This window comes from Fukomys damarensis, unplaced genomic scaffold (assembly GCF_012274545.1).
Source record: "Fukomys damarensis isolate Sample0158 unplaced genomic scaffold, DMR_v1.0_HiC HiC_scaffold_16, whole genome shotgun sequence".
Taxonomy (NCBI): Eukaryota; Metazoa; Chordata; class Mammalia; order Rodentia; family Bathyergidae; genus Fukomys; species Fukomys damarensis.
Window position 1 is genome coordinate 65,119,876 of NW_022900928.1, and position 23,122 is coordinate 65,142,997.

The window sequence follows — 23,122 nt, forward strand, 5'->3', positions numbered from 1 at the left end:
TTTTTTTTTTTTTTTTTTGGCCATACTGGTGATGATCAAACTCAGGACCTTGTGCTTGTGAGGCAGGTGGCAGCACCACTGAGCTAAATCCCCAGCCCCTTATTGCTTTTTTTTTGAGACAGGAATTCTCTATGCAGTTCAGGCAGGCCTTGAATTACCCATGTAGACTGCCTGTGGACTTCTGATCGTCTCTACCTCAGCCTGCCATGTGTGCCACCGTGCCTGGCTTCACCCTGGGCTCTCTTTCATTTCTTTCCAGCCTTGGAAGTTGAGACTGGGTATATTGAGGTCTGGGAAATCTGGCCCCTAGTCACAGAAGACCTGTAGACTTCTTACAGCTGTACATGTGTCTCCTGCTAGCTAGCTTGCTTGCTTTCTTGCTTTTTTTCAGTCTGGCCTTGAACTCACTATGTAACCCAGGCTGACCTCGAACTCACTCCCATCCTTCTGCCCCAGCCTCCCATTGCTGGGATTATAGGCATGTGCCACCACGCTCGGCTCCTGCTAGCTTTCTTGTCTCCAGAACTGGATCTGGATTTATAAGGAAGCAGTGGAGTTGAAAATTGACAGTCTGGGACTTTTTTTTTTTTCTCCTAGATGGAGAGGGTTTGATTTTTGTCTAGCAAGCCATGATTTGCCTTCAGTGTTGTTCCTGGAAGTGTGATGGCCTACTGCTTGAAGTCCTTTCCTCCCTTTGTCCTATATCTGAGGTTACCCTTAGAGCTGCAGTGTCTGCTTCTTTGGGAAATGCTACCCTAAGCCTTGGGTTTTGGCATCCCATTAATAACTATTCCCAGGATTTTTTAAAGCTCCCACTGTCTTATATACAGTACCTTTCTCTATAGCTAGGAATGAGAATATTATTTTACAGAGGGGGAAATTGAGGCCTAGAAATATGAAGTAACTTCTCTATTGTCCTATGCCTTGGTCAGAGCTAAAGATATAACTTGGCTTTCAACATCTCACTCTTCCCCACTTCATTCCCTTACCCCCAGTCCCTGCTGGGCTCTGGCCTCAGGTTAGTTGTTGAACCAGAGCCTCATGCTGGTTTCCTGGCTCACAAGGAAGACAATTCTTCTTGCTTTTCTAGTGTGTGTGTGTGTGTGTGCTTTACATGTGCATGTGTGCGCAGGCATGTGCTTCCTGTGCACATGGATGGAATGGGGTATACTGGAAACACCCCAGGTCCTGCTGCCCTACACCCACCTGAGGCCAGTAGCCAGCCTTTTCTCTCACCAAGCACCAGTCCCTCCTGGAGATAGCCTTTGTTCTGGCAGAAGGAGTGTTGATGGCTTCCCAAACTGGCCAGGGTAGATGAGGGAGGGAGGGCAGGGCTCACAATCTCTAGCCTTATATTGGGTCAGGGACAGAGATGTGAGGACACTTCCTTGTCATCTGCAGACGGAGGGTGTGCGTGTGTCTGTGAACGTCCTGAACAAGGAGAAGGGAGCGCCTTTGCTGTTTGTGGTCCGCCAGAAGGAGGCTGTGGTGTCCTTCCAGGTGCCCCTAATCCTGCGAGGGCTGTGAGTAGGACCTGGGGAGCAGGGAGGGGTTGGCCTTAGGCCAGTCCTTGCTCAAAGCCTCAGCCAATACCCCCTGCTTCTCCTCCCTACTTCCTGTGCCTGGAGCTTGTCAGCCTAAGGCTTGAGAGTTGTAGGAACCTGATTGGAAGAATTGGGGCCTCACTCCTCTGGAGTGGCAGGGTGGCTGGAAGAGCAGTCACATCCTGACTCTGCTTTGCGTGATAGGTTTCAGCGCAAGTACCTCTACCAAAAAGTGGAGCGAACACTGTGTCAGCCCCCCACCAAGAACGAGTCTGAGGTCCAGTTCTTCTATGTGGATGTCTCCACGCTGTCACCTGTCAACACCACGTATCAGCTCCGGGTCAATCGGATAGATGACTTTGTGCTTAGGTCTGCGGGATGGAGCAAGGGGGACTGTGGGGACTGACTTCCTTTAAAAACTCAAGGAGTGACGTAGGGGTTCTTCTGTGCCCTGCAGGACTGGGGAGCAATTTAGCTTCAATACCACTGCAGCCCAGCCCCAGGTAAAATCCTCTGTCATCATCCTTGCCCCTGTGGAGGGACAAATGGGATATGAGAACATGGAGCAGGAGTGGAAGTTGGGAGTGGCTGCATTCCCTATAGAGAGGCTCTGGGAAGAGGAGCTCCGGCCCTACTGTGGTGAGGGACAGACAGTGGGACAGTGCAGAGATGAGTCTAGTTGCCATCTTTCCAGCTCTGCCTCAGTGCCAAGTAAGGCTGCTTACAGTCAAGGCCCTTCTTCCCAGAGAGCCTCCTTTACCTAACCCAAGAGGATTCTGGGTCCTGGCTCATGGGAGACTGTATCATTCAGGGCCTAAGAGAGCATCCTCACAAGATGGGGCTCTCTGTGCCCTCCTGTGCCTTCAGTACTTCAAGTATGAGTTCCCTGAGGGAGCAGACTCTGTGATTGTCAAGGTGACCTCTGATGAAGCCTTTCCCTGCTCAGTCATCTCCATCCAGGATGTCCTGGTAAGTTGCCTGTCCTTTTCCTCTCACCAATGGGTAGCAGCATCACTAAAGAGAGGGACAGGACCCAGGTCCCCATCCATCTGTCTCTCCCCTCCTTCCTCTGTAGTGCCCTGTTTATGACCTGGACAATAATGTAGCCTTCATCGGCATGTACCAGACCATGACCAAGAAGGCAGCTATCACTGTTCAGGTAGGAAATACACATAGCCTTCTGGGAGAAGGGGTTGCCTAGTAAGCCGGTGACTTTCGAAACCTTGCCCCTGTTTCTCTGCCCCATTCCACCCTATCCAAGTCTGAATCTTGACCCTCCAATACCTGTATATGGGTGAGTTAAACTGTAATCCCAGTCACTCTTGGGGACAGGAAAGACTAGAATTCCCTTTTTTCCTATCTTTATTTTATTCTTTACAAAGCAAATGAGGGTGCTGTTCAAGGTGCTACCCTTGGCACAAGCTGAGATGTGTTCTGGTGACAGGGAGGGAGAAGCCATGTGTTTACTTCACAACCTCAAGCTTTGCAACCGATGGGCAGTGTGATACCTACCTCCACTTTTTCTTCTGGCTGTACCGTGTGGGGCACATATGCATTTGCTCACCTGGCCATAATGTAGGTTTGGTTTGGGCTCTGGAGCCAAATAATCCTGGCTTTTCCAGAGATTGGCAGGATATCCCATGCTAACTTCTGAATCTCTCCAACATAGGTAATAATAGTAAAGTAATATGTCTCTCAAGAATCTTTGTGGGAGCTAGGCACAGTGCCATATGCCTATAATCCCAGCTACTTGGGAGACTGAGGCAGGAAGAGCACAAGTTTGAGTCTTACTTGGCAACTTAGCTGGACTTTGTCTCAAAATAAAAAAATAAAAGAAGAGCTTGATGTGAAGGCCCTGTGTTCAATTCCCAGAACCAAAAAATATTTTTTATGAGGATTAAGTAATATGTGTAAGGATTTTAACATAGTATCTGGCCCAAAAGTAAACATCAGAAAAGGATGGTGGCCATGATGATGACCCTTCTCCTCCCCACATCCTGCAGCGCAAAGACTTCCCCAGCAACAGCTTTTACGTGGTGGTGGTGGTGAAGACCGAAGACCAGGCCTGCGGGGGTTCCTTGCCTTTCTACCCCTTTGTAGAAGGTATACTCTTGTGCCTTGGTGCTGACTAGGGTTGGGGAGTGCTTGGTGGCTTCTTGGGGCTGGAAGAGCCCACATAGCTGTTGATGGATCTGATGAGATGCAGGGTTTTGGCCCCAGCATCTCCAAGGCCAGGTCCCACTGACTCTCGCCAAGCTCCTGGCAACTACTTTGCCTCTTTGACATTTTATTTCCAGATGAACCGGTCGATCAAGGGCACCGCCAGAAAACCCTGTCAGTGCTGGTATCCAAAGCAGTCACGTGTGAGTTTGGTTGACCAAGTGGGAAGGGCAGGCCCCCCTGTCTCTTCCGCTCAGATCCAGGGGCGAGGGTGTTAAGAACCTACCCATGCAGGCCAGTGGGGTGGAGGTCTGGTGTTCTTGGCAGTGAGGTGGGTTCCCTGGTGTGGGGGACAGAGTCCATGACCCAAGACTGAAGAGCTAAGTTCTCTCACTCTCTGTACCTATTGGCAGTAGAATCTCATCGAGCCTCCATTTTCCTCTCTCTATAACACAAGTAATAAAACCAGTTCTGTTAACTCAGTTGTGAGGCTTAGCGTAAAATTAGCAGCAAAATTTGGGGGCCCTAGTCATTGTCCAGTAAATACTGAGTGATAAAATGGGACCCATATAAACTGAAGAATATAAGATAAAAATAAGGAGTGTGGTAGGAGGGGAAAGAAGCTGCCTCACCTATGTGGCTCATTTATTCAGCAAATATTTATTGGGCCCTTCCTATATGTCAGGTGCTATACTAGGGCTATTTTCTTTCTTTTTTCCCCCCTCTTCCTCCCTCCTTCCCCTCACCTCGTTGTCCTTCCCTTCCTTTCCCTTTTCCTTCCTCTCTCCCTCTCTCTTTTCTTTCTCTCTTTCTTTTTTCTCTCCCCTCTCTTTCCCCCCTTCCCTCCATCTGTCTTTCTTTCTCTCTCTCTCCCCTCCTGCCTGCCCTCCCTCCCTCCCTCCCTTCCTTCCTTCCTTCTTTCCTTTCATACCAGGATTGAACTCGGGACCTTGCACTTGCAAGGCAGGCGGCAGAACCACTGAGGCTAAATCCCTGGCCCTCTTCTTTTTGAGATAGTGTCTTACTATATAATCCATACTACCTTGGACTTGCTATGTGGCTTGGGATAGAACTTGAGATCCTTCTGCCTCAGCTTTGTGAGTGCTGGGATTATAGAAGTGCACCACCATGGGCTACACTTCTTAAGGAGATCCTGTGTAGAGGGACAGGAGGTTGTTGCTCTACAGGGTGCCGAGAGCTGTGATGAGCAAAGGATAAGTCACTGTCCAAATGAAGGACAGAGAAGATTTCCTAGAGGGAAAAACCATAGTCCCTGCGATGTGGTTTAAAAGTTAGGTTGAGATAGAGTTTTCAAGAAATAGGAAATTCTAGCATAAAAAGCAACATGAGCAAAGACAGAATCATGTCAGAATTTGAGGCATTGGGAAATTGCCAGTTGTTCACACTGCCCAGGCATTATGGCTGAGTGGAGACAGAGAAGCCAGATCATAAAGGCCTGGTGCCACGATGGGCAGTGTTGGAAGCTTTTGCCTTCCTGTTTCTTCCCTTGCAGCCGACGCCTATGTTGGTGGGATGCTCTTTTGCCTGGGGATATTTCTCTCCTTCTACCTGTTGACCATCCTCTTAGCCTGTTGGGAGAACTGGAGGTGAGATGCAACTCTTGGGCCTCCCCTCATTGGGGTGGTGAGTAGGGGCATGGTGAAAATTGCCTGCAGAACCTGAGCTCGTTCAGGGTAATCTGACCATCCTCCAATGAGGTGGGTCCCTCATAGGGTCTGTCATCCGTGGGCCACTTCTCTGAAAGCCAGCCCCTCCCCTTGATCTCCTTCCCAAGCAGTGAGATCCTGAGTTGCTCCCCAGCCTGAGAGGACTTCTGATCCAGGCTGGAGGACTGCATTAGAAGATTCAGAATGGGGTGGCGAGGGTGAAGGAAGGCCAGCCCAGCACAGAAGAATCTTTGTCCTGTCCCATCTGGGTGTCCTCTGGATTCTTTCCCTACAGGCAGAAGAAGAAGACTCTTCTGCTGACCGTAGACCGAACCTGCCCAGAAAGTGGTACCTCCAGGGGACCTGGGAGGGAAGGGCAGGGTTCACTTACTGTTTCTTGAGGGAAAATCATACCTGGCTCCCTCATGGGTTGGAGGAGGAAGAGCTGGGGGCTTTGGATTGTCAGGCAGGGAATAACATTCTTGTTATCCCTTCCATCCCTAACATGGCACCCTGGAATCTGTCACTTGATCTCCTTGTTCTGTGTCTGTCTACACTGTCGGTCCACCTCAGGCAGTACAGTTCACAGTATCTGGGGTTATTAACATTCTGTTCTCTCTCTCTCTCTCTCTTCACCTTCCCTTACTTTCTGTCCTCTCTCCTGCTTGGGACCTTCTCTCTCAGCTTCTCTTCTTGGTAAGCTCCCGGTGCTAGGGACAGAGGAACTACAGTCCAGGGGGAGGGAGTTGAAGCCCAGGGTTGTCGGGGGTGGCTGGGCAGCCAGATGTTGTGTGTCCTTATGGTTGGTAGCTTGGGTGTGTTGGTTCCCTTACTTTCCTCTCTAAGGAAGACACAGGGTGGTGTGTTTCCATGGAGAGGCACGCATGTGTGGTGTGGTGGTGGGAGTGAGATGTTTTGGCCTTGATAAGTGTTTATGCTTTGCTGTCAGTATGGCCTCTCTGTGGCTCTTTTCTGGGTCTTTCCCTCTTTTCCCTGGCTCTAGACCTCTCTGCTTTCAGAGTGAAGGGACCTTGACATCTCATTGCAGGTCACCCTCGGGTCCTGGCTGATTCCTTTCCTGGAAGCTCTTATGAGGGTTATAACTATGGCTCTTTGGGTAAGTGTCAAAGCCAGAAAGTATACTTGCCCATTCCTACCTTGATCTCTGAGTGGTGAAGAAGCATTAGCTTCCTCTTGATACCAGAGCCCTTGCAGCTTCTCCGAGCCCCTGGGGGTTGGGCCCAGCATGTCTTTCTCTGGGGTCACTCCTTCTTGCTTCCCCAACTTATTGTTCCCTGCAGAGAATGGTTCCGGATCCACTGATGCTTTGGTTGACAGTGCCCGTAGTGGGGATCTCTCTTACAGTTACCATGGTGAGTGGGCCAGGCAGGCGGGATGTATAGTGCAGGGCTGCTATTTGCTGGATGAAACATCAAGGTCGGCAGCTGCCTCTTCTGCCAGATGCTGGAACAAGAGAACAGATGCTGTTCTCCTGGCCCCTCTCCTTGCTCATTATTTTCTCCTTGTCCCCAGTTCCCTGGTAACTTTCCCTTTCCTTTGAAGGGCACGACCAGTTCAAGCGGCGCCTCCCCTTTGGCCAGATGCGGCAGCTGTGCATTGCCATGGGTAGATGTGGGGAGGGGGTGAGGCTGCCAATCAGCTCCTGCCAGTGTGGTTGACTGGAGCCTATCGGCTCAGGGACTAGAAAGATGCTTGGTGCATGGCTTCCCATCTAATGCCAGTAGTGCCGGCTTGTGTGTCTTCTGAGATGGACAGGCGTGGTCCCCAGTGCTGGTGGGCTGGCTCCTCAGCTACCCCCAGGCCAGATATTCTAGTTTGCTCTCCTTTTTGCCTGCGCCTTCCTCACCTGGTCTTCAAGGATCAGGCTCCTGGCCTCTGGGGTCTTTGATTAGGTGACATCACAGAAGGAAGCTTCTGAAGGTGGGAGACAGATGAGGATAAAGAAGGATGCTCTTTGTAGAGGCAGCCTTTTGCCCTTGCCTGTACTCCAGGCCTACTGGGCTTTTAACCCAGTGGGGCCAAGGCAGTGTCTTCTCAGAACCCACAGGGCCAGGCACCTTGTAATCAATATGACTGGCCAAGTTCAATCCTGTTACTTGTGTGCAGGGCCTGGGGTCTGCCTGGACTGGGAAGCTGTAGCTCAGGCAGGGGAGCTAGGAGTGGGGCAAAGCTGGGACTGTCCCTCTGTGGTCGCCTCTTTGCAGAGCCCACCCTTGCTCCCCCTGGCTTAGGAGCACCTCACATCTCCCAGCACCTAAGCCCACCCCCAGCCCTGCTCTGAGCTATGGCCCACAATTTGCCTCTTCTCCCGTCCCTAGTAATTTGGACAATTGCCTCAACTGGGTGGGGCTGACCTCGAATTTTGTGTTCACCATCCTGATTCCTTTCTCTCTGCCCATCTCAGACCGCCCCTTTGATCCAGTGGGTACTCGGCCACGACTGGACTCCATGAGCTCCGTGGAAGAGGATGACTACGACACACTGACTGACATTGAGTCAGACAAGAACGTCATTCGCACCAAGGTCTGACCCCCAAGGGCCTGATCCTGGCTGGAATTTTCTGAGCACGGGGTGTTCTGTGTTCAGGCCCCACATACTTTCGTGGCCTATTAGAGAAGCGGAGGAAGAACTCAATTGGGGTGGAATAGGTGAAATTAAGTTGGCCCCCAACTGGCTGCCAACAACCCTGCAGCAGAGGGGTGGCCTAGGTTCCTGCCCACGTGGGTTCTAGGGTGGTAGATAAATAGAGCTCCCCCTGCTTCTCTCCAGCAATACCTGTATGTGGCTGACCTGGCACGGAAGGACAAACGTGTTCTGCGGAAGAAGTACCAGATCTACTTCTGGTGGGTAGACCAGGCAGGCAGGGGCTCCTGTCACAGGGGGCGGGGACTTCTCAGGTCCTGCCCACCTTACCGCTACTTTCCTGCTCCTCAGGAACATTGCCACCATTGCTGTCTTCTATGCCCTTCCGGTGATACAGCTGGTGATCACCTACCAGACGGTGAGGAGCCAGGCCTGGCTTATCTTGGCCACAGGCTAGGACTTAGCCCCAAAGCATGGATCCTGGCAGCCAGGGCTCTGCAACGAGCACAGGTCTTAGGTCCCAACTCTGCTGTGCCAGCTGAGAGACCTTGGGCAAATCACTTAACTTCCCTGAGCATCAGTTTCTGTGTCTGCGAAATTGGGGCAACTTGAAAACAGTGTGGTGAGGATTCTGAAACAAGTCACAGGGCTTTGTAAGTGTTGGTTTTCCTTCCCTTTTCTCTGTACTGTGGGGCAAAAACTTCTGTCATGGTCATGCCTCAGGGTTTCCAGCCACCTAAGGAGGTGGGCAGTGCTTTGCCCACTTGGCATCTGTTTTCAGAAGAAGTAGATGCTTGGGGCACATGCACACGTGCCAGCCATAGTGGCAGGTGCTCTTTTGCCATTCAGGCCCAGGTTGGGGCGCAGGCTGTGGGCTGCCGGGCATGTCAGCAGCCTCAGTCCCTCTGCAGGTGGTGAACGTCACAGGGAATCAGGACATCTGCTACTACAACTTCCTCTGTGCCCACCCACTGGGCAACCTCAGGTGGGGATTGTGCTGGGAGTCCCCATCCCCAGGGGAGCCAGGAACCAGGGCAGGGATGGGAGACTTTGTGAATGCCTGCCCAGGCCAGAGAAAAGGTCTGTATGCAAGGTTAACGCAGTCTACCTTGAATTTCCCCTGTAGCGCCTTCAACAACATCCTCAGCAACCTGGGGTACATCCTGCTGGGGCTGCTCTTCCTGCTCATCATCCTGCAGCGGGAGATCAACCACAACCGGGCCCTGCTGTATTTTTCCCCTGTAGCGCCTTCAACAACATCCTCAGCAACCTGGGGTACATCCTGCTGGGGCTGCTCTTCCTGCTCATCATCCTGCAGCGGGAGATCAACCACAACCGGGCCCTGCTGCGCAATGACCTTCATGCCATGGTGAGTGAGCACCTGCCCGCCCTGCTGAGACCTCAGCTCCAGCACTACTCAGGGGCTTGGCTCCAGTTCGTACTTTTTGGCAGGCATACATCCTCAGCAACCTGGGGTACATCCTGCTGGGGCTGCTCTTCCTGCTCATCATCCTGCAGCGGGAGATCAACCACAACCGGGCCCTGCTGCGCAATGACCTTCATGCCATGGTGAGTGAGCACCTGCCCGCCCTGCTGAGACCTCAGCTCCAGCACTACTCAGGGGCTTGGCTCCAGTTCGTACTTTTTGGCAGGCATGGGCTTGTCCAGACTAGCTATGCCTCCCCGCCTGGCCCTGTGCTGCCTGGGACCTGCCCTGCCTTATCCTCCCTTACCTTCCCTACCCTACTCAGCCCAGCCCAACCCAGTCCAGCCCAGCTCAACCCTGCCTTGCCCTGCCCTTCCCTGCCTGGGTCCTGCCTTGCCTTGTTCTTTCTTACCTTCCCTATACCATTCAGCCTAGCCCTGCCCAGCCTTGCCCAGCCCTGGCCTGCCCTGTCTTGTCCTGCCCTGCCCTGGCCTGCCCAGAACAGCCCTACCCAAGTTTCCCTACTCTGGTCCCCTTGCCCTGCCCTCTCTTGCCCAGCCTTCCACATATACCCACTCAACATGGATCCACTCCTTTTCTTTATTTCTCTCAGGATGACCTCTTTGGGTCCCCTCTTCCCTTCTTCCCTTACCCTCCCTCTCTTCTCTTTTTCCCTATAGGAATGTGGGATTCCCAAACACTTTGGTCTGTTTTATGCCATGGGCACAGCACTGATGATGGAGGGGCTGCTTAGTGCTTGCTATCACGTCTGCCCCAACTATACTAATTTCCAGTTTGGTAAGTGGAGCTCTCTCTTTGGCTGAACCTAACCTTTGTCAGCCCTGTACCTCCCCTAGGTCACCAAAGGGATCTCCAAGACTCAGCCCTATAGGGAACTCCAAGGCTAGGGCAGCTGTGAGGGCACATACATGTATCCCACATATGATAAATGGGCTTATCCTGTGTAAAGGCATGTGTAAACACAGAGAGCTAAGTCATCAAGGATAGTTCTCACAGACCAAGACGCTCAGACTAAGTTGTCTTTGTCATCAGGAGGCATTGGACTCTGAGTGACAACTAGTGGGGTGGCAGGGACAGTAAGGGACTGGAGTTCACCCTGCCACCACCTCACTCTACACCATAACAAGATATGGGGCCCTTTTCCTCACTGATTGCTGGGGCTGGGGCTTCTCTGCTAAGGCCTGTTGGGTGTTCCATGTTCCCCAACCCAGACACATCGTTCATGTACATGATTGCTGGACTCTGCATGCTGAAGCTCTACCAGAAGCGTCACCCAGACATCAATGCCAGTGCCTACAGTGCCTATGCCTGTTTGGCCATCGTCATCTTCTTCTCTGTGCTGGGCGTGGTGAGTGCTTACCCCATGGGAAGTGCGCACACACATTCCCACACCTGAGTGTGCATGCTACCTCTCCACCTCCTGCTGGAGAGATCTTGCTACCTCCCAGAGGGACCTTCCTGGGCACTTCCTCACTTCTGCCCCCATGGCCTTCTGACAGGTCTTTGGCAAAGGGAACACAGCGTTTTGGATTGTCTTCTCCGTCATTCACATCATCGCCACCCTGCTCCTCAGCACTCAGCTCTATTACATGGGCCGCTGGAAGCTGGGTGAGGGCCTACCCAGGGCAGGGCATGGGAGAGGGGGCTGGGAAAGCCCTGTAATAAGGGGTTGGTGACCTTGGGGACTTATACACACTGGAGACTTTTGGGTTCTGTCCTCTTACTGGGGGCCCTGGAGGAGTCAGTGGGTGAGGAATTCAAGATAGCCTTGGCATTGCTATGCCCTCTGAAAGCACTGGCTTCTTTCAGCTGGCACAGGCTAGGGGTCCAGCACAGAAGAGCACCCCATGCTCTTCAGCAGCATGCCCTTCTCCTTGCAGACTGGGGGATCTTCCGCCGCATCCTCCATGTGCTCTACACGGACTGCATCCGGCAGTGCAGTGGGCCCCTCTATGTGGTACCTGCCTGGCTCCCCAGCCCCTTCCTCTTCCCCACTGTTCTCTTCCCTCTAGTGGGGACAGGGAAACATAGCGGGGAACCTGGGGTAGGGCTAGGGACTCACTGACGTGGGCCTCCTGCCACTTCTCTCCCTGTCTCTCTTCTTCCTCTCAGTCTCTATGTCTCTGCTTCCCCCCAGGACCGCATGGTGCTGCTGGTGATGGGTAACATTATCAACTGGTCGCTGTGAGTGTGGCCATCGGCTGGGGTAGCCTGGCTGGGAGGCGTGGCCAGCCACTGGCTGCCTTGGGGGCTGTGGATAACTTCTCCGTGTTGGGCATGAGGGATAGGTGCTGAGGAGAGAAGTATCGGTCCCTGGGCTTCAAAAGTCTTCTGTAGGCCCCCGAACCCAGCCCAGCATCATGATAAAAAATAGTGGTGTGGGAACAAGGAAGAGAGCTCCTGCTCTTGGCCCCCCGCTGGTTCACCATCCCCTCTTCCTTCTTGCAGGGCTGCCTATGGGCTCATCATGCGCCCCAATGATTTTGCCTCCTACTTGTTGGCCATTGGTATCTGCAACCTGCTACTTTACTTCGCCTTCTACATTATCATGAAGGTGAGTGGGGAGAGCTGAGCCTCTTCTCTCATCTGCTCTGCTTTTGGGAATGTATGTGGGCGTAGTCTACCTAGGCATCCATGAGAGGGAATGAGAATTTCTCTGTCCGTTTCAATGCCAGTGATATTTGAGGAAAAGGGAGGCTAGTGCCAGCCACTGAGCAAGCACTCTGACATTGGTCTCCACTCCCAGGTCCCAGCCTGGGGCCCCTTGCATTGCAGCATTGAGAGGAGGTGGGGCTCTCAAAATCTGTGATGGTCTTGGGCCTCTGAGGACCAGATGCCTCCCAAGTGAGCCTCCCTATGCCCTGCAGTGTGAGAGGAGAGCCCCCAGCCAGCACCCTTTGTTGGTACCAGGTTCCTGGAGACATGGAGGCCCAGTGAGGGTGGGCGTCAGGTGGGGATACAAGGCCAGTAGCGTGGGGACTGGTTGAGTTCCATGTGTGAGATGCTGTGAGTCTGAACAGGCTTCCTAAAGGAGGTGCAGGAGGGCCCCAGAAGAGGGAGTCCAGGAAAGGCTGGACGATGGCCTGGGTCAAAGTCTGGCCCTCAGCTCTCTTTCCTTTCCCTACCCGTACCCAGCTCCGGAGTGGAGAGCGAATCAAGCTTATCCCTCTGCTCTGCATCATCTGCACCTCGGTGGTCTGGGGCTTTGCGCTCTTCTTCTTCTTCCAGGGACTCAGCACCTGGCAGGTGAGTAGTCACCTTGGCTTACCATGCGCCCACGGAGGCCCTGTTTTCTACTGAGACCAACACTTTTCATAGCTACTTCCTTATACCCTAATATTCAGTATTCCAGGGTGGAGATGTCCTCCACTTTGGAATTAGCCGAGTCTTGGGCCAACTGATCTCCCCAAGGGCACACAGCCAGTGAGTAGCCACCCATTCAGCCTGTGGTCAGAACTAAGTTTGCCATGGTCCTGCCTATGAGGCACTCATGATCTAGTGTAAGAGAGACACTTTTCCTTCAGTGCTGAAGATCAAACCTGGGCCTTGGACATGCTAACAAGCTGCTCTGCACTGCTATATTCCTAGCCCCTGGCTCACGTCTTGCTCTTTATAATGTGGTGCTTAAAATGAAGGGTGCAGGCAAGATGGGGAGGGAAAGGTAGATTTGGAGGTCAGCAAAAATACGCATTTGGGAGCCAAGCAAAGCCTGCAAGCTCCTTGAGGTAGGGCAGGCCTTGGTCATATCTGTGGCCTCAGCATAGCTCAGATAGCTGTAGACACAAGAGGATGACCAGGAAATGTAGAATAGAGATTGTGGATAGACCCGGGAGGACCTCAGACATGACAGAGCATGTGACTGTCTTCCTTATGCCAGCAGGGTGACTTGGCATCAGTACTTCAGAGAAATGGTGACCCTAGAGGACAGATGAGAGCAGGGACAGGGCCATGGCAGGGCAGTGAGTTCTACATCTCTGAGATGAAGCCTCTCCTATTAATCATAGCCCTCGGTTCATGGAAAGAAGGAAGAAGAGGCCAAGTGTGCTGGCGCATGCCTGTAATCCCAGCATTTTGAGAAGCTGAGGCAGGAAGATTGCAAGCTTGAGGCCAGCCTGGACAACTTGGGGAATTAATATTAAGATCCTGTCTTAAAATAAAAAATAAAAAATGATGGGGATATAGCTCAGTTCAAAGGCTCTGGGTTCAGTCCCAAGTACAAAAAAAAGGGAGGATCTGAAGAGAGGAGGCTAAGAGTGAGGGAAAAGGAAAGACGGAAGCAGCAAACTTGGGGAAACATTTGTAACAAAAGGCCATTTTGTAGATGTGGGGAGTGAGGGTCAGGAATGAATCAGAACCAGGTGCTTTCTGGCTGGCGGGGAGTGGGTTGGGAGGAGCAGGTGACCCAGAGGGAGAGGGCCAGTGGCCCTGGCCCTGGCTTCCCTGGAGCAGGGTCAGCAGCCTGCTGTCCCTGTCCCACAGAAAACTCCTGCAGAGTCAAGGGAGCACAATCGGGACTGCATCCTCCTCGACTTCTTTGATGACCATGACATCTGGCACTTCCTGTCCTCCATCGCCATGTTTGGGTCCTTTCTGGTATACGAGATACACCTGGCCTGAGTGGGGAGGGTGGGGGATGGGGAGAGGCAGAGCCTGCCTCCTCCCCTGAGCCTAACCCAGTATCTGCCCCCTAGGTGTTGCTGACACTGGACGATGACCTGGATACTGTGCAGCGGGACAAGATCTATGTCTTTTAGCAGGAGCTGGGCCCCTTGCTTTACCTCATGGGGCCCTGAGCTCCTCTTTGTCACCTGCCAGGGTGCCTCTATGGTACCGGGGTGTGAGCCCCAGCCCTGCTGTCCAGCACTGGATGGCGGTGGGATAGAGAGGTCTAGCCCAGGCCAGACTCGGTACAGTTGTGTTGTGGTATTGAGCCTTGCAGCTGCCCTCTGCCAGGGAGGAGGTCTGCTCCCTCGAGACCCCAGACATTGGCCAAATTGCTGCTTTTTTCTCAGTGTTGGGGCCTCCCACAGGCCCCCATCCGTCCGTTGACTCTCCGTTTGTCCTTCTGAAGGGGGAAGGAGGGAAGGTGATGCCCTCCCCATTTCATGCCTTGCATTCTACCTATCCTTCCCCTCCTCCTCAGTCTGGAACCCAGAACCATTTCTTCCTATGCTTCTGCTCCAGGACCATGGTCTGGGACCTAATTTGTGTCCTGCTGCAGGGCCCCTGTTCTTCTGGGGGTTGTACCTCGCTTCCATCACTGCCTACTCCGGTCAGCCAGGGTCAATACAGGTGTGAGATTTTGGCGGCTGTCCACCTGGTGCCAGGCATTTGGTGCTAAGGCCTGCAAGAGGCCCAGAGCAGGCTCCTCCCCCTCTGACCTGTGCTCAGGCTGGTCTTTAGCAGTGGTGTTTAGTTTGGTTTGAGAGCCCCCTCTGACTGAGGGGCTGAATTTGGAGGTCATCTCTTCATCACATAAACCTCCCAGACTGATGCCAGCACCAGGATTGGAGGGAAAAATAATTCATCTGTCCCTTTCTGAGTCCTCAGTCCTGCCAAGCCCCAGGTGGGGCCTTTCAGTGCCACTGACACTGCCCGAGAATGTCCAGGGGCAGAACAGGGTGGTGCAGACCCCAGCCCATTCTGCCTACACAGCTACAGAAGCCCCAGTGCCTATCTTACAGAGGCTTAAAAGAAGAAGATGCCATTTCCCTGTGTCCCCAATTCCAGTCTCACTGTAAGACCCAGGGCTGGCTTCTGAGTCTGTCCAGTCTTCAGCCAAGTTTTGTCAGGCACACACACACACACACATAAGCCTTGGAGTTTACATGGAGTTGCCCCAGCTCTGGGCCCTCTGGCTGCTCTGGTCCTTGGTTCCCTTCACCCTACCTGTCCATTCCAGATGCCAAGGATGGAGGTGATCAGGTTGGGTCTCTGCCTTGGGGTGGGAATGTGATTTAGTCTCTGACTTTTTATAGTTCTCCTTGGGCTGGGATAGGAGGCTGGTCTGGGTCTTCCTTCCAGAGCTCCGTTTTATGTCTTTCCATACTATGGTTGTGTTTCTGTTTTCTATGAATGAGTGTATTCAATAAAGAACCAGATGCAGTTCCTGGACCCTTTGTTTTCTTTCCTGTCCTGGGTGATGTTGAGAGTGAGTAATGAAAGGGCTGGCATCTTCCTTGTCCCACTTTGAGACCACCTTTCCTCATGTCTTTCCTCCACCTCAAACAACAGCATTAATTAGGTAAACATTTACCAGGGCCACTTCTATAGCAGGCACTGCCGAACAGAGGCTAGGAATTGGAAAAGACTTTGCAGTGCCATCTCCCCTATAAAGTCCCCCATACCTGGGAAATAGTAACTGCCCTTGCCTACCTGGCTCCTATGCATCAGGTTGACTGGCTTCACTTTTGCCTGAGCATTTACCAGCTCACAGTCTGCAGGGTCAAGGCGGGTACTCATGATGTCAAGGCAGGTATGGAGTGTGGCAAAGAGGGTGGGCATGCTCCATGTGGAGGAAGTTTGGAAACATCCATAGGCCAGGCATGGTGGTGAATCCTTATAGTTTCCACACTCTGAAAGGCTGAGGCAGAAAGATCTCAAGTTCAAACCCAACCTGGGTAATTTAGTAGCTTAGTAGAATCCTGTCTCAAAAAAAAAAAAAAAAGGAATGTGGCTCAGTGTCGAAGGCCTTGGTTTGAGATCAGCAGACAAAAACCTGGGGCCAAGGAGTCTGGTGAACTCAGGACACAACCAGAAGTAGGGGGTGGGGGTAGGGATCCAGAAATGGAGAGTGCTTACTGGCTTTCCTCGTCTCTAGCTTCTCTCCCTGTTCTTCCCTACCGTGCCACTGGGAGGCACTACAGCTCTATCGCCACCAGGTTCTGGAGTTAGGGAAGGCTGCCTGTGTGGGCGGAGCTTCTGAGCCAGGCCCCTCCCCTGCCTGCCAGGCCTGGCAAACTCCCCAGAAAGCCCTGCTTGGCATGGGTGGTGCCGGGTGTATGTGTGTGTTGTGTGTATAGTGGGTGTGTTGGGTCCTCCCGACCAGAGGCCCTAGGACGGGGTGGGCGCACACAGTGGGTAGCCCAGACACTCCATTGGAAGTCTCCCACCTTCCCCGACCTCTCCTTTCTCCAGACCCACTGCAGCCAGGTACAATGGGTCTCCTTCCAGAGCAGGTAGGAGGTGACAGCCTTTCGAGCCTCCAGCCCTAGTGTCTTTAGCCCCGCCAGACCTTAGGTCCCCTCTGGGTAGGGCCTGGGTTACTCCACTGCTACTGAACCCTCAAACCCCATCCCAACTAAAGCACATAAGTCGAAACACCCAAACTGAAAGCTTCTCCAACCTGAGCAGGTGGAGCACCTGGTGTGATGGCCTAGAGGCCCGCTGCTCAGGGCCCTGGTTTCTGCAACTCATCCCTCAGCCTGCAGTCTTGAAGCCCTCTGAGCCTCACTTTCTCATCTGTTAAATAGGGACAGTGACTCTGCCTTCACAGTGTGGTTGTATTAATGGGAGCATTTGCCAAGTGCCTGGCCAGAGCTCAGCCTCACTAAAAGGCTGGTTCCCCTGAGAGAGGGGGACTGGTTTGTCCCTCATCAGCCCCAGGGATCCTTAGCTTCCTGGCCCAGTCCCTCTCTCTTTGGTCAGACTGTCTTGGGTTCTTCCAGGGACAGGGAGCCATGAAGAAGGGGCAGTTTAAGTCAGGAGAGCAGGGAAGGCTTTCGTGGTCCTGCCCATAAAAGGCTTTTCCCGGCCGGCTCCCCGCAGCCCCGCCCGGGCCGGCTCCATCTCCAAAGCACGCAGAGAATGTCTCGGGCACCCCCAGCAGTCTGCTCCAACTTGGTGTCTTTCCCCAAATATGGAGCCTGTGCGAAGTCACTGGGGGGGCTGGGCGTGAGGGGCCGGACCGGGTTCTTCCTGCCGGGAGGGGTCGGGGGCGAGCCAGCGGGGGAGGCTGACATCATCGGGGCGGCAGCCCTTTAAACCCCTCACCCAGCGGGCGCCCGTCCTGCCCGCCCAGCTCGGACGCCCTAGACCGAGACCGCACGAGCTGCTCCTGAGGCCCAGAGGAACCCCGTGAGTGCCTGGGGGAGGCTGGGTAGGAGCCGGACGGTAGAAAGGGTGTGTCTCAGACAGAGTCTCTGGTCTGTGCTCCCTGCTGGGAAAGTCCACCCTCTCAGGCAGCCTGGATGCCTCTTCTCCAGAAGTCTGCAGAAGAGGACTCGGCGCTAGCTTGGTGGATGATCCCGTCTTGGGTCTCATCCTTAGTGGCCTCAGGCTCACTGAAATGCCCAGGACTAGGGTGAAGGAATCTAGTGGAAACGGTGGGGCGAGGGAAGGCTCCCCAGTTCAGCCACAGTACACCCACAGGCTGTGTCAGGTTTAAGGCATTGTCTGCTTAGGCCCGGGCTCTGTTGTCTGTCCTCTCCCCAGCAGGGTACCATGGAGGTGAGGGGCATGAGTTCACCAGTTCTGGAGAGCAGGGTCTGGTCCCACGGCTGGAGCTGCACAGGACTGCCCTGTGGTAGCCTTGAGGCAGTGGGAAGGACCACAGGACTTTACCCAGGACCTTGCGCATGGGCTGACAGACTGCAGGACTAGGCTGGAGGAGCCGCCTTCTGCACCCAGCTCCTTCCACAGTGTGAGAGGGTGGTGATCCCCACTGTAGGCAGGGGCTGTGCATGGGCACTGCCAGGGAGGAGCTCCAGGGTGCTGGCCAGTCCTGGGCTCTAGTCCTTCCCAAAGGGTCTGGGTGGTTCACCTTTGTGGCTACTGTTCAAAGGGTCACAGTGAGGATGGGCTACTTTTGTGCAGCAGGGCCACTTTTCTTTATCCTTGGAGTTCCAGTGAGCCGCGTCTCTCAGGGATCAGGGTTCTCACTCCTGTTGGCTGTGTTTATGGTGCTGAGAACGGAGTGACCAGGCCTGGAGAAACCCCTGACTCTGCTTGTTCTGAGCTTCTGCCTGTTCCCCTCTCCATGCCCACCCTATCTGTGGCTGCTGTGAGGAGGGAAGGCCTGACAGGCCCCATGGACAAGGCTCTCACCTCACACAGTCATCCTGTGCCTCTGTCCCTGGAGTCTCTGTCTAGAAATGACTCTGGTGGGTGGCCCTGCCTCCATTTTTCCTTCTTCTCTCCCCAGCTGCTCCATGGTGGGACCGGGGAGGTGTCCATCAGAAGACTCTAAGGGATTTCCCAGATGGGGAAGAAGGGTGGAGCTGCGTCGAGGTGGGCTGGGCATGTTTCATTGCCCTCCCTTGCTCTGACCACAATCCAAATACTGTCTCTAGTGTAAGGGCTTCAGTGTTCTGTTCTTGTCACCATGAGCCTTGACCCTTTGACTCATACTGTCTGCCCTTACCCTCCTGAGACAGAAAGCTATGGATTGGGGGATACACTCTCCTTCAATGCTCTCCTCCTGTGCCCAGCAGGTGGCATGGAGGAGAAGGCAGATGTGAAGGTGGGTGGGTGGGGCAGGGGTCTGCCTGGCCCCCAAGGGTGCGTGTGTGGCTGGGATGGTGGGGCAAAGGCTGAGTCAGGCTGGATGGACGCCAGGAAGAAGAGTTGGCTGAAAACACTTGGTCCCAATTGACTTGTGTGTTTTTGAGGCAGGGTCTTGCTAAGTTGTCCAGGCTGGGCTTGAACTTGCAATCTTCCTTCCTCAGCTCCCCAGAGTGGTGGGATTGTGGGCATGCACCTCCACACCCAGCTCTACTTGTGGCCCTTGACCACAGCTCTTTGCCCAGGAGTCCTTGGTAGAAGGGGAGAGGGTAGGACATATGACAGGGGAACGAAGTAGGGACATCTTTGGATTTGCCAGCATCACCCCTGGATGTGGTGCTGGGCCTGGGTCCACTTCATTTGCAGAGCTCAGAGGACTGTACCCTCAATGGCCCACCCCCCACTTCACAGATAAGGAAACAGACTGCGAGAGAAGTGAGGTGGCCAAGGGCTGGTGTTTAGATGAGACCCTCTCATATTTTTTTCCTAACTTCGTCTTCAGGAGGGATTCGGAAGCAGATAGAGGCTGGAGCGGGGAGGCCACTTATTGTATGACTTACTTGGCCAAAGGCTGGCTGGCTTCCTGTCACCTCCAGGAGACTGACATTTTGAAGAGCTTTGCTGAAGGCCAGGAAGTGTGCAAGATGGTACCCAGACAGTCATTTTGGATCCTGTTAGCCCACTCCACAGCTGGGGAACTCAGCTGGGAAAGGCTGTTAGCCACCAGGAAGGGAAGGGTAGAGCGTTGGAGTTTGGTAACAGGCTCGGGATCAGAGTGATGTGACGGTATTCACGCTGCTTCCCACAGGTGTGTGTGTGTGTGGGGTCTCACTCTCTCAGGTGGGAGGTGGGGAGCTTACCCACTGCTTCCATCCTCAACTCATTATCTCCCTCCCAACCTCTGACCTCCTTGAGGATAGGGGCTGGATTTGGCCTCCTTTTAGTCCTCTGTTTTGGAAGGCTGTGCAGATAAACACTAGGCAAAAATCAACCCATGCTAAGGCAGCTCCTGTGGCCAGGCCGATTCCTCTTCCCTGGCTATTCCTGTGTCTGTCTAGCAGCCTACTTGCCTGCCCTGCACCTGCCCACAGCCTGCCTCCCTCTTCTTGAGTGCCCTCCTGAGCAGTGTCAGCCCTGGCCTGCAGGACAGCATGGTGCCCTGGAGGGCTTTCCATGCTTGGGCTGGCAGATTCTTGGCTCTGGAATATCCCTCAAGGACTCTGACTTTTTGATTCCTCAAACTACTGCATTGGGGAGAACCTGAGGGCATGGGGGGAGTCGGGTGGGTACAGCAGTCATCACTCGGCTGGGTCTCCCGAGGAAATGCAGCTGCTTTGCCAAGAACCCTTGGGCGTTGGTGGCTTCTTAGAGCTTGCCAGGTGTGTGTAAGCCTGAGCCTTTTCAGCTTCAGGTCAAAGGTTGAGTGGATCTGGTAAAAAGCTGAATTTGTATTTCCAGCTTCCGGGCTAGAGGATTAAATAAGTTAGGGGACCTTGTTCAGTAAGGTGGAGGCAGTAAGCGACTTCATACCTAGCTGGACAGACACCTGCCAACTTTATCTTGGTGAATGTTCTGAGCTCTGGAAGACTTCTCCAGCGCCTCTGTGGCCAGTCTTGGCAAAGAAAAAATGCTCTAGGCCAGGGGTTGTCAAAATCAACCTGTTGTCTGATTTTATATATAAAGTTTTATTCTGCCAGCTATGTTCATTTGTTTATACATAGTCCATGGCTGCTTTCATGCCACAATAGCAGAGACCCTATATATGGCCTGCAAAGCCTAAATATTTACTATCGTGTGTGTGTGTGTGTGTGTGTGTGTGTGTGTACAATTGGAAATTGAACCCAGGACCTAGGCTAGGCTTGAACTTGTGATCCTTTTGCCTTAGCCTCCCAGAGTAGTGCTGAGATTATAGGTGTATGCCAGTATCCACACCCTGCTCACTGTCTGGCTCTTTAACAAAAAGTTTATAGGGGCTGGGGAATTTAGCTCAGTGGTTCGGTGGCCTGCCTCGCAAGTGCAAGGACCTGAGTTTGATCCCCGGTACCAAAAAAAAAAAAAAGTTTATAGACCCCTGCTGTAGACTTCCAAACATCCGATAACCTTTTTCCTGATGTTCAAGTTCAGAGAAACTTCTTGCCTAAATGGTAGTGCTGTGGTCCAGTCTAGAATGGCTAGAAACCCTGTACAAAGGTAGAAGTCTTGCTTGGCACAAATGAAAGCACAGCTGTTCTCTGGTCTTGTGACCCTCTTTCTTGCTTGCCTTACCCTGTTTTAGCTTTGCTTCCATAATGGCCAACAAGGGTCCTTCCTATGGCATGAGCCGTGAAGTGCAGTCCAAAATTGAAAAGAAGTATGATGAGGAGCTGGAGGCACGGCTGGTGGAGTGGATCATAGTGCAGTGTGGCCCTGATGTGGGTCGCCCAGACCGTGGGCGCCTGGGCTTCCAGGTCTGGCTGAAGAATGGTGTGGTGAGTGGCACCCTGGGAAGAGGGCAGGGGTTTTGCCATCCTGTGAGTCATGGCAAGGGACTCCTGAATTGAGTGAGTGCCATGCTATGTCTTCTGCCCGGTAGATTCTAAGCAAACTGGTGAACAGCCTGTATCCTGAGGGCTCCAAGCCAGTGAAGGTGCCTGAGAACCCACCCTCCATGGTCTTCAAGCAGATGGAGCAGGTGGCTCAGTTCCTGAAAGCAGCTGAGGACTATGGGGTCACCAAGACGGACATGTTCCAGACTGTTGACCTCTTTGAAGGTACAGAGGAATAAGAGATGGGTCGGTGGGCCAGCAGTGAGCATGTGAACAGGATTCTAAGCCAGGGGGAGGGAATGATTAGAATACCCTACAACCAGGTGTTTGTTAGTCCGTGCAGAGCAAGGTTATGCTGAGACTACCACACGACTCACAAAGACTTTCTTTTTGTAGGATCCACTGAAGCCTCCGTGGTTCAGGCACAATGCTTACTGCTAGTTTGGCCATTTCTTTGAGACAAGCAGGCCCTGGGTTGGAATCCTACCTATTCAGTCCTAAAATTCATTCCCTGGCTGCTCTTTTTTTTTGGTACCAGGGATCAAACTGCAGGCAGCACCACTGAGCTAAATCCCTGGCCCCTGCTCTTTCTTCTTATAGGCAAAGACCTGGCAGCAGTGCAAAGGACCTTGATGGCTTTGGGCAGCTTGGCAGTGACCAAGAATGATGGCCATTACCGTGGTGATCCCAACTGGTTTATGAAGTATGTGACCACCAGGAATCCTTTCCTTCTATGCTTGGATCTCTCCAGGGGATGGGGGTGGCTTGGGCTGGCCAACTTGTGGGAATGATCAGGGGAAGCAGATAGGAAGGCAACAAGTGAGAACAAATGGGCTGGTCATGCTGTTGTTTTTTTTCCCAGTGCTGGAGATGGAACCCAAGGTCTAGTGCATGCTACTCAGTGCTCTCATTGAGCTATGTCCCCAGTCCCATTCATACTTCTTGGCTCCTTCCTTTCTACTCTTCTGCGCTGAGTGAAACAAGAAAGGGATGGGACTAGAGTAGAGAGCAAGAGGGACCACAAGACAGGTGGAAAATATCAAAAAGTTCTGACAAATCTTTATCCTGGTTCCTCCTCTTTTAGGAAAGCCCAGGAGCATAAGAGAGAATTCACAGAGAGCCAACTGCAGGAGGGAAAGCATGTCATTGGTCTTCAGATGGGCAGCAACAGAGGGGCCTCCCAGTCTGGCATGACAGGCTATGGACGACCTCGGCAGATCATCAGTTAGAGGGGGAGGGCCAGGCCTGAGCCCCGGCTTCTGTAGCTCCCTGGCTACAGCCATCCTGCTTAGACGGCCCCACACACCTGTGTAGTTTCTTAGCCCTGGCCAAGCTTTGAGACTGTCACTGGGCAAAAGTGACTGCACACAGGCAGCTCCCCCCAGCCTCAGCCCAACTTACCCAAGCACCACTGCCCGGCTCCTCCTCCCAGCCGCACCTCCACCACTATCCTCTCTTCCCACCTGGAGCTAAGCCGGGGCAGGTGGGCTGGTACTGGATGTGGGGCAAGCCCACTGTCTTCCTTGGCAGCAAAAGCCCATTGAAGGAGATCCTGCCCATGCTCCCCTCATCTTTTCATGGAATATTTTGGGGGCTAAAATTCAAAAAAGAAAAAAAAAATATATATACATCCATCTTTTCTCAAGCCTGGCTGGCAGAGTTTGATTTGCCCTA

The 23,122-nt window shown here is 53.2% G+C and overlaps 2 protein-coding genes across 4 annotated transcripts in view; both read left to right on the forward strand.

Annotated features, from left to right (window-relative positions):
• Window positions 1-15,528, forward strand: part of Sidt2 (SID1 transmembrane family member 2) — a 16,474-nt gene extending 946 nt beyond the window's left edge. The window contains exons 2-27 of one of the 3 annotated variants that reach the window (XM_010629386.2): window positions 1,402-1,523; window positions 1,749-1,913; window positions 2,002-2,047; window positions 2,412-2,513; window positions 2,620-2,703; window positions 3,548-3,647; window positions 3,842-3,907; window positions 5,218-5,311; window positions 5,667-5,719; window positions 6,420-6,488; window positions 6,673-6,744; window positions 6,935-6,997; window positions 7,797-7,915; window positions 8,162-8,235; window positions 8,327-8,393; window positions 8,887-8,960; window positions 9,221-9,344; window positions 10,082-10,199; window positions 10,634-10,770; window positions 10,922-11,030; window positions 11,303-11,379; window positions 11,560-11,606; window positions 11,871-11,976; window positions 12,558-12,668; window positions 13,902-14,015; window positions 14,114-15,528. In XM_010629386.2, coding sequence (XP_010627688.1) covers window positions 1,402-1,523; window positions 1,749-1,913; window positions 2,002-2,047; window positions 2,412-2,513; window positions 2,620-2,703; window positions 3,548-3,647; window positions 3,842-3,907; window positions 5,218-5,311; window positions 5,667-5,719; window positions 6,420-6,488; window positions 6,673-6,744; window positions 6,935-6,997; window positions 7,797-7,915; window positions 8,162-8,235; window positions 8,327-8,393; window positions 8,887-8,960; window positions 9,221-9,344; window positions 10,082-10,199; window positions 10,634-10,770; window positions 10,922-11,030; window positions 11,303-11,379; window positions 11,560-11,606; window positions 11,871-11,976; window positions 12,558-12,668; window positions 13,902-14,015; window positions 14,114-14,176 — 2,376 coding nt within the window. In that variant the 3' untranslated portion in view covers window positions 14,177-15,528. Of the gene's footprint in view, window positions 1-1,401; window positions 1,524-1,748; window positions 1,914-2,001; window positions 2,048-2,411; window positions 2,514-2,619; window positions 2,704-3,547; window positions 3,648-3,841; window positions 3,908-5,217; window positions 5,312-5,666; window positions 5,720-6,055; window positions 6,068-6,419; window positions 6,489-6,672; window positions 6,745-6,934; window positions 6,998-7,796; window positions 7,916-8,161; window positions 8,236-8,326; window positions 8,394-8,886; window positions 8,961-9,220; window positions 9,345-10,081; window positions 10,200-10,633; window positions 10,771-10,921; window positions 11,031-11,302; window positions 11,380-11,559; window positions 11,607-11,870; window positions 11,977-12,557; window positions 12,669-13,901; window positions 14,016-14,113 lie in introns of all 3 variants that reach the window. The other 2 variants (XM_033764361.1, XM_010629387.2) reach the window with 2 other exon arrangements.
• Window positions 15,529-17,254: 1,726 nt separating this feature from the next.
• Window positions 17,255-23,093, forward strand: Tagln (transgelin). Its single transcript, XM_010629385.2, has 5 exons — window positions 17,255-17,498; window positions 21,199-21,391; window positions 21,496-21,673; window positions 22,049-22,151; window positions 22,533-23,093. The coding sequence occupies exons 2-5, from the start codon at window positions 21,212-21,214 to the stop codon at window positions 22,675-22,677; spliced, it is 606 nt and encodes a 201-aa protein (XP_010627687.1). The 5' UTR covers window positions 17,255-17,498; window positions 21,199-21,211; the 3' UTR covers window positions 22,678-23,093.
• The last annotated feature ends 29 nt before the right edge of the window (window positions 23,094-23,122 follow it).

Coding starts and splice junctions, on each gene's coding strand:
- Tagln (XM_010629385.2), top strand. CDS start 21,212: ATGGCCAACAAGGGTCCTTCCTATGGCATGAGCCGTGAAGTGCAGTCC. Junction 21,392..21,495: donor TCTGGCTGAAGAATGGTGTG/GTGAGTGGCACC, acceptor TCTGCCCGGTAG/ATTCTAAGCAAACTGGTGAA. Junction 22,152..22,532: donor GATCCCAACTGGTTTATGAA/GTATGTGACCAC, acceptor CTCCTCTTTTAG/GAAAGCCCAGGAGCATAAGA.